This window comes from Etheostoma spectabile, chromosome 2 (genome assembly GCF_008692095.1).
Source record: "Etheostoma spectabile isolate EspeVRDwgs_2016 chromosome 2, UIUC_Espe_1.0, whole genome shotgun sequence".
NCBI classification, from domain to species: Eukaryota; Metazoa; Chordata; class Actinopteri; order Perciformes; family Percidae; genus Etheostoma; species Etheostoma spectabile.
Window position 1 is genome coordinate 23,746,765 of NC_045734.1, and position 10,095 is coordinate 23,756,859.

Below are 10,095 nucleotides of genomic sequence, written 5' to 3' on the forward strand. Positions count from 1 at the left end.
AATGTATAGCAAGAAATGCAGCCTTCTTTTGTCCACATTTGGAGGACAATACCAAAGTACCCTTCCCATACTGTAATGTGAGCTGGTCATTCTATTATTGGGCCTTTCAGGTGATCCTAGTGTAGTTGGGAAATATCACATGCCCACTTTGTGTATGGTGGATATTTGCATTCAGGTTGTCATCTATCCCTAATAATTATGTCTCTTAAATGCAGACTGATGAAAAAACGGAACATAAACTATCTTTGGACTTCTTTTCCCTGTCTGGATAAGTTGCTTTAGAGATACATGGGCGTTATGTAGATGTGAGAGAAACCACGGCTGAGCAAGCAACGTAGTTAAATTTTCGATAGGTGCACACCAGGCTACGGCATAGGGCCGTCTCTCCATGTACCTACGTATGTAGCCAAGCCCTAGATATAACACAGAAGCACAAATCACACTTAAAGGGCTGGCTGTACTACAAAAAAGCAGTTTTACGACCTGTTGTCAGACCACAAAGTGTATAAATAAAGTGTTTATACATGATCCAAACGGCCACACTCAAAATGAAAAGCTGGCCGTCATTGGAATAGGGAGTCATTTATAGAATTGCACTTGATTGTTTTTTTCACATGAAAAAAGAGCTAAAGAGACAAAAGACCAGTGGCCCTCAGTAGTATCCCACCACATGGAACTTGTTTCCTCACAGTCATGCCGTGGCCAATGGTATTATTGGCAGTCGCCTACAGTGGCATCTGGCTGGGCCTTTAAAAGAAAAAGAAGCTCTGTTTCATTTATCACTATTGTGCAATTACAAAGTAACTCCCTTCCATTTTCATTCCCATCAACTGCACTGCCCTTCTCCGGCTATCTTTTGCGCCCCAACAATCCCCTCCCCTCTGTACAGAAGGCATCAAAAACTGTTAAAATATAGCTAAAGGCAGGTAGCCAGTGCCTCTCGCGCCAACCCTTTAACAAACAAGCATTACTATGAGTAACTTCTGCAATCCATACAATTCAATCTGTACAAGCAGTGCTGAAACCCACAGAACTTTGTTTTATATTCTAGTTGTAACACTAACAAAGATGCCAACTATGCTGAGGTTTTGGCATTCAATGGGCTAAGCTAATAATGAATGTGTCATGTGAAACTGACAGTGTGGAAAAAGACAATTTCTTCCAACCTTAAAGCTACTTTAACTTCAAAAACCTGTCTGCTTGCTTTACTGTACCTCCCTTGATTGATTCATGTTTGGGAAAACACTTGGTTTAGGAGAAATAAAAGACAATCAGATAAAAATAAAATAAAAACTGCTTCATGAAAAACTCCAAACCATCATGTGCTCAACTTAGAAAGTGGATGAAAACTAACCCTTCTTTGTTGTTGTTGTTTATGTTCTGTTCTATCCAAGAGGTACAGTTAAATTAGTGGATACACAAGTTGTTCAGCCATCCTACACTTGTTGATGAGGCGTGACAGAGTTACATTAGGACCAGCTAAGTTTCACTTTAATTTGTGAGAAATAAGTAAATCTACTTTGACAAGGATCAGCCCAGAGATTTATCCGTTACTGGAGCTATAATTATTGAGATTAAAAGAGCGGGACCACACCTGAACTCCACCTATATGTTATTTATTTTTATAAGCCTAATTCTGCTACACACCTGTGTGTTCTCTTTCAGTTTTATCCCTCCTTAACTTCACACTTTGTTCTCTTTCTCTCTCATTAGGTTCCCATGAAGGGAGGGTGTCCTCTACACCCGACAAGTGAGGCTGAGCCACACTACTGATCAGGTAACATCCCACTTAATACACCGGTGCTTCTCAGCTTTACTGAGGGAATCATGTCAGTTTATGGTGTCATGAAATACTGGGAATTATGCACTAATGGTAAATGTAGTCATTTTTAAGCCTTTAATGGGAAATTGTGATGGACACTTTTTACAATTTCAGATATTTTAATAGTCTAAAGAAGTACAGATTAGTCAAAAAACGAATCAACCATTAATCCTTAATGGAAATAAACATGTGATTGCTGTTTGCTGTTTTTCTCTCCTTGTTTATACTTTTGGGTCTTGGGCTGTCGGTGGGACACAACAAGTACTTTTAGTTTTAGTCTTTTGATGTTGCATAAAATAGAGGGCCAATGAATAGCAACAGGGTGGGTCACGGGATTGCAGGCATGTAGTATCATGCTGCATTGGAGAAGACGCCAGTCATGCAATGTTTTCCTCTCCCATGCCCTGCTACACATTATGCATTGTGTGTTTTTCAGGAGGTTAACTGGTGAAATGTGTGTATGTGGGTGGGGTGGGGGTGGGGGGGTCCTGTTCATACTGTGGCCTAAGACAGCACCGTCACTGTATGTTGGTATTCAGGGGAGGGTATTGTATACCGCCTCAGCTGTGTGGAAGTCACTGGCTCTTATCATCCTTGTCTAGGCTGTGTGGCACTCAGGGCGGATGTGCTCATCCCTCAGGAATAGTCTGGTATTGTTAGCTGGTGAAGGAGGCCCAGCCATGACAGCAAACAAAGGGACAGCGCACGCGCACACACACACACACACACACACACACACACACAAACACTTCAGGATAAAAATATGCACTATGTCAACAAACCTCTAAGTGTTTGTTTAAAGATTTTTTTTTTCGGCTTTTCCACCTTTTGAAAGGACAGTTAGGTGAAAGAGAGGGGGAAGACATGGAGGAAATCACAGGTCGGACTCAAACCCCAGTCCTCTGCATCGAGGCACAAACCTCTCATTACATGTGCGCCTGCTCTACCACTGAGCCAACCTGGCCAAAAACCTCTGAGTGTTTGCAAGTATGTGTGCATGTGTGTGTGAGCCTTAACTGTGGGATGAAAATGTCAATATTAGGGCTGCAAACATGGATTATTTCTACAACTGATTAACCTGCTGATTATTTCCTTGATTGATCAAGAATTGTTTGGTCTATAAAATGTCAGAAATAGTAAATGTCCATCAAAAAGTCCCAGAACCAACCCATATGTTTTATTCTTGCCCGTTAGTTTTTTCCTTCTGGCAGAAGTACTTTGATTTTATCTCTGTGATTGTAACAGTCTCTCCCCATCTTTGCTTTCACATCTTTACTGGCGAGACAACATCTCCTTCTTCACTGGAAATCTACAAAAGCCCCTTCCAGTGCTTCATGGCTAACGGATGTTGTGTTTTTTTTTTGAAATTAGAAAAGATTAAATATTCTCCGAGAGGTGATTCCAACAAGTTTTACAGTAAGTGGCCGCCCTCTTTATCTTTCTTTAAATCTCTTCCTTCTTCACCCCCTGATTGATGGAACACGCCCTCCCCCCCCCCCTTATTGTTTTTTATTATTTATTAGTTTTATTTAATTTATTTATTTTCTGTTTGTGTGTATTTGTGAATGCCTGAATGTTTGAACTTTGTATTTAGTTTGCTTTGTGTACTTGTATGTTTACATATTCTACGGTAAAAAAAGAAAACGGTATGACTTCTTTTTTTTTTTACCTCTGAAGATACACAGTCGATACTTCACAAATACTTTTTTGTTTGCTCCTTCTCTTTAATTGTGTTATCTCCACCTCAATGTTGTGTGTTGCTTTTCAATACAAATATCTCACAAATAAAATGTCCCAGAGCCATTGCTGCTTGAGTCCAAAGTATATAAAATACATCCAGTTTCCCATCATAATGATTAGGAAAAGCACAACATCTTATTTTTGGGAAGATGGTGCTAGTAATCGTTTTGGTGATGTTTATTGGAAAAAATGACGATGAATAACTCATTAATCGCTTCAACTCTAGTCAGTATATCTCTAAAGACTGATTAATCGAGGAATCTTCCAGCTCTGGTCTCCTAATGTCATTTTCTCACACATCCTTGGGTTTAACTTTACTTATTTAACATGGTTTGACGGGTTTTATAGGCTTCTTAAGGAGAGCTCACAACAAACAAAATAATCTATACATTTTAAACTAAAAAGACGAAAGTAGGAGATGTAAACACTAATTATAAATGTGGTGGTTTAAACTATGGACATGGGGCTGTAAAGTTTTCCTGAAGGCCCCGAGCTACTTATGTTCTAGTCTTACCTTCAGTATATTCTCATAGATAGTGTCCCGGAAATCCAGAAGTGCTTTTTTATCAAACTGTTGTCCGTTTATGATGCGCATCTGTTTGAGGAATGTGGACTTTCCGCTCTCCCCGGCCCCGAGCAGGAGAATCTTCACCAGCCGGCGAACGGCTCTCCTCTCCCGGGCGAGCATCGCGTCTATCTCCCGGCTCCTGCGCCGCGCCTCCCGCTCCTGCGCCGCATCCCTCTCCCGGCTCCCCTCCTTGCTGCTCCCCGGGTCCCGGCTGGCCTCCGCCGGGAGCAGGCAGCGGCTCAGGGTGCGGACCACTCCCGACATGGCGAGTCGTGGGAAAAGTTCACCGAAACTTCAGTGGGAAAATGTTCATTATAGGATGTGACCTCTGGGGTGGAAATAACCCAGTCCTCTTACATCCAACCTGATAAATGATAAGGTTACAGCGGATAATGAAATATAGTATAGGCCTACATTTAGATTTAAAAGGTGAAACCGTTGTCTAGTCTCCAGCCGGCAGACAACCCGTGTCCATCTTGGTTAGACCACGCCATCAACAAAAATCAATCCGGATAGAGAAGGAACAAAGCCGGGAAATGTTCCGAAAATGGGGTAGTCTAAAGGTCTGAGTCCGTCCTGGACTGAAAAAAGATCTAAAGTTGATCAGAAATCGGTCTGTTCATTCGAAGTCAAACAACATTACACATCCACGGGGGTGGGGGACAGCCTATCCACACTCTCCATTCACTCCCAGCGGTTTGTGAACTTGGGCAGCGGAGTTAGAGCAGCTCATACGGGCGGCGGTGGGGCGGTCAGACTGAGGAGGGCGCCGGTGCTCTACCGGGGATCACCGCCAGGGGACGCCCGTGGACACAATACAGAGGGAGAGACACTCTGGGACGCCCTGCAAGCACCCATAGATGGCCTGTACAACCCTTTTCTCTCTGATCAGAGTGGAGGTGAAATGTTCCTATTTCGTCTATTTTTTTTTATAATTGAATGGAAGGAATCGCACAATACAGGGTACATCAAACAGTACATTTAACTCCAGTTTGTCTTTTTTGTAAACAGGGACAAGATTACCCTCACCCACCCTCCCCATACACCTCTTGGCAGCTGGTATGTTCACACAAAAACAAATTTGGTTATGAGTGTACATTCTCACAGCTATGCATCAATATCCTTTCAAAGCATAGTCCCACATACGTCTATAACATATTAGGTGGTTCAGATTTAGCAATTACTTAATATGTGTCAACCATTCCGTGAGGTGGTCCAGTACCAACAGAAAAAAAAGAGAGAGATAAATAAATAGGCAATGAATAGAAAAAAGAATGGGGGGGGAGGGGGTCTGTCTCAGTTACAATTAGAGACCCTTACTCAGAGGGCAACTCTTTCAGACTTTCAAAATACAACAAAAACAGTTCCCTCTTGAAGTAGAACCTTTGTCTGCCACACCAAATATTGCTATAAGTGGACAGGGCTCCAGCATCACTCCAAGAACCTCGCTTATTGTTTTAAAAACTATTGGCCAGTAGTCTGAGAGTTGGGGGCAGAACCAGAAAGAATGCACTAGGTTGGCTGGAGAAAAACAACAATTATCGCAGCTAGCGTCCGTCCCGGGGTATATGTTGGCAAGCCTTGCCTTGTTTAAATGCACTCTATGTAAAACATTAAACTGTATAAACCCCAATCTAACTCTAACTCTTTTCAGTGCAGGTTTCCCAATATTCCCCAGGCAGGTAAATACAAAGCTTATCCTCCCATATGCTTTTTAAGTTGTTTAGGTTTGATCTCCAAGAGACATCAGCTGAGAATATAGTAGAGAGATTAGTCCTTTATTCAAAGAGGAGAGAGAAAGTTTGTCTAACACTGGGATGGCAGGGAGATCAGGTAAAGGAAAAAATTGATTCTTAACAAAGTGACAAACCTGATGATACCTAAAAAACAAACTATGGGTGATAGGTTGACATTTAAGTGTTCAATGTATTTAACTATTCTCAGGCAGCCTTTCAGGGCAGAGTCAGCATGAAGTGGACACTAGGGTGCAGGAATAGATCGGAATGTGTAAAACTAGTAGAAGTGTCTCACAAATAAGGACATGTTTCAAAGGTAACCCTGTCTCCCAGAAATAGATCAACTGACCCGTGCAGGACAAGAAGACTATAAAAAATGCAGTTATTCTGATGTTCATTGGTCGCATTTCCGTGTGTGTACAGAGGCGGCTCACTGTGTCATGTCTCTTTGAAGTCTACATCATAATTTCCTGATCTCAACCCCAATATCAACGAGGACATGAGTTACATCATCTACACAGATTATTGAAACTGTCAAATATGTTATCTGTATATACAGTAGATCTTTAATGTGTTTGAGACCACTCAAACTCCATTGTTTAAATGTTGAATCAAGTGTAGAAGGAGGGAAAATATGGTTCTTATAGATAGGGCCGAGAACTGACGCTGATGTTATCTTATAGTGACAACAAAATGTATTGAAAGTGGATTGATTTTGAGAGTGGGCAATACAACAGGATTGGATTTAAGAGCTGCACTGGCAAGGAGGAATACACTAAAGCTAGGAGAGATGTGGAGCCACAAAACTGTGCCTCAAGTAGACACCAGTTTGTAACTGATCAATGGAGCCAAAATAATATCCTTTGTATACTGGATGCCCAATAATAATGGATAAAACATGGAAGGCCTAATCCACCCACCTTGCGATCTCTTTAGAGAATGGCCTCAGTAATCCTTGGAACCTTATTCCCCCAAGTCAGTGAGGTTATAGATCGGTTGACCAACTTAAAAATTACTTGGGTATAAAGACTGGCAGGCATTGGAATAATTAAATAAATCTGGGAAGTATTATCATCTTCACTGAATGTACTTTCCCTGCTATGGTAAGTGGTAAACTGCACCATCTATCATAGTCAGCCTTCATTTGATTTACTTGAGGGCTATAGTTAGTTTCAAACAGAGAGGAGGAGGCGCGAGTAAAGTGTATGAAATTTTACTTTTTGTTTGCGTGTTTAGCCTTCATTAGATCCCCATTAGCAGTTGCTAATCTTCCTGGCGTATACACACATTCAAAAAAGGGTCCAAATAAAACATGAATACAACCATGAAAGCAAGGTCCAAATGACAGATTTAATAAAACACAGCTGCTTGATTGTAGTACAACACAACCAAATCAAGAACACAAAACTATTAATATTATCAATACATTACTCAAATTATCCCATAAAGTATGAAGAAACTAAAGACAGACAGTGCACCAACAAATAAGTACAAACGCCAACACGACATTTGAGTTGCTGAGACAACCATTCATAAAATTCACAACAAGATCATTTAATAGTGTCTCTACTTAGGTAACAGTAATGGTCAAAGGTCAACACTATGGTTTGGTTTTCCCCTCACCAAAGACTATGTAAAAGGTTTTGCTTTTTAATGGTTCAGCCCCCCTCCCAATCATTATCATAACGCACATTTAAGAGTTGGGTTATTCTGTGCAAATATTTGCAAAAAAAATCTTATATTAAGTTCCTTTATGCAAATAAATATTAAATGAGTATCTGGTGTTATGTATCTGTTGGTGCTGCAGCCGGCAGGTTGTTGAAGCAGGTCGGGTCAAAGACAAAATGTTCACTCTAACATCCACTAAGAAAAGAAAATTTGCAAGTCTAGATGGCAAAATGAGTGTTGTTCTTCTAGTAGTCATATTTTACCACAACCGGAACCCCCTGGATTGGATTAAAGAATATGTACACTGTTGTATTTATCACCTTAAAGGAATTTTGTCATAAAAAGCACCTCATTATATTTTCGAGCTCTGAACCTCTAAATCTTGCTCAGATTCATCTTGAGATCCTTAGGATGTTTTGGTTGAATTAGTGTGAGCAAATGTTGTGTTAGCTTTTACCTCAGCCATGGTCTGCAGTTTGTTGGAGGCTAGCTGTAAATTGTTTTTTGTTTGTTTATCTGTTAAATCACACATTACATTAAATCACACGTTATGTCTCAGACAGACAAACGCACTTCATAGATATGGATTCAATTTGAGGAATATCTCACTTTTGTGATTTCATAAAAAGTAAAAGTCTGTGTGGACTTGTTTTCAGTGTAACTGAATGTGGACAGGGCATTGCAAAAAATGTAAAAGTGAGAGCGCTACGCAGTGAAACTTACAAACGTCAAAGAGTTACACGGTTGGCTTACACTGAAGGTTTCTCGGTTTCTCGCCGAGACGGTTCCTCAACCAGTGTCTCTTTTTATCATCACAATGTCTCAACACTTTCTCTTCTTCTCTGTCAAACAACCAGATAGCCAAAGTATCCATGCCAGCCCGTGTCCCTGGGAAACATAAGCTTCTCACTCAGCCGAGGCAACACGAGAGCCTCTGCTTGACAGCCTTCTTGCACAGAGAAACTCATCAGCTACAGGATCCAGGGTTTGTGATTTAATGGATCCAGGCTGTTTTCAGGGCCAGTTTCACTGCAAGAATAACCTGCCTCGCAAACGCCAGTTGGGTCTGCAGAACACGAATACTATAGCAGACTCCTGACTTCCACCAACTATCTGCTATTACCAAGATGGTGAGCCAAAGGAAGTGGACCCAGTAGAAGCCGGCCAGCTGCAGCAGACACAGAGGTGGAAAGTTGTGTGCAGTGAGATTCACCAGATACAACCTGTATGCAACATTTGCATTTCAGTTCCTCTAACATCATAGGAAATCGGCACATGTGATTTCAGTTTTTGTTGAAATTTCACTTAACTTTTGTCACTTTTAATTATAATTGGCACTACTTAAACATCAACACATTAGACATTTTCTTTTGCAAAACATCTCAATTTAGTAATTTCATATTAAATATTTATTTTGCCAGAGAAGTGAAGGAAACAATTACATCCCAACAGATCAATTATTACTAAGGCAGATGTCGTCAGTGTTAGAAGGAACACAATCTCTGAATATAAATTATTCAGCCATTAAAAATGAGTACAGATGGGTTTTTGGTGTAACGTCGCCCTGAATATGTTGAATATTCCACGGTTTTTGCTCTTCCTTTCACATTAATTTTCTTTTCAGTATTAGAGCTTGTAGGCTCCTATGACACTTAAAACAGAAAATTGATGACAAAGTATGAAAACGTTTTAAAATTCCCCAAACTAGGGCATATTAAAGCTTTAGTCCGGACATTTTTTTTTATATTACCAAATGTCCATTACACTTTCACCCCGGAGACTGGGGATCGTTGACACGTGTTGCAGTTCCTTTCCCCGTTTTTCTTTCCTAAGCAGCGTTTGGCGTTTCATTCCCCCGTTGTTGCGTGCCACAGAGACTGCCGATCGTGTCCTTGCACGTGTTACTGTCCCCGTCCTGCGTTTGGCGTTTCAGTCCCCCATTGTTGCGTCCCCCAGAGCAGCCCAGTGTCATGGCAGTTTGTGAAATGGTCACATTTGAAAATCGTGACATGTACACAAATTAATGAATCAAAATAACACGACAATTTCACGAACTGGCATGAAGTGGGGTTGGCTTGTACCATGTGGAGGTTTCAACAGTTTTTTTGTCATTACTTAGAATTCCTAATGGGGAAGACAGAAATTACGCACCATTGCTTTAACAGAGTTTTATACAATTTAATAAATATTCCGACCTGGCAGCTGAAGCATCTCAGGACGGTTGGAAGACCACCATCTTCCCAGTAGAGGTTGGTTGTAGGGGATTTGTTGCCACGTCTACCACCAGTTTGCTGAGAAAAATAGGGGTGAAGGGTCGAGCTCTCCAACAGGCCATCAAGTCAGGGTCAAGTGCTGCTGAAAAAAGCAGTAATGGCTCTGGGTTAAGCGTAAGGACCCCAATTGGGCAGCAATTATCAAACAGATGACAGGCGGTCAGGCTTAGTCCTGACTCAGGAAGAAGGACGCCCCTGACATGTAGAGTCCATAAGGGAAATGAAGGGTATGGCATGGAGGGGGGTGTACCTGGGACGCTGGGTACACTGTTGAGCCCTCTGGAGCCG

The 10,095-nt window shown here is 41.3% G+C and overlaps 1 protein-coding gene across 3 annotated transcripts in view; it reads right to left on the reverse strand.

The window, feature by feature from the left end:
• gna12a (guanine nucleotide binding protein (G protein) alpha 12a) overlaps nucleotides 1-4,841 on the reverse strand; it is a 21,982-nt gene extending 17,141 nt beyond the window's left edge. For 2 of the 3 annotated variants that reach the window (XM_032542274.1, XM_032542265.1), the window contains exon 1: nucleotides 4,077-4,840. In XM_032542274.1, coding sequence (XP_032398165.1) covers nucleotides 4,077-4,394 — 318 coding nt within the window. In that variant the 5' untranslated portion in view covers nucleotides 4,395-4,840. Of the gene's footprint in view, nucleotides 1-4,076 lie in introns of all 3 variants that reach the window. The other variant, XM_032542255.1, reaches the window with a different exon arrangement.
• Nucleotides 4,842-10,095: the final 5,254 nt, after the last annotated feature.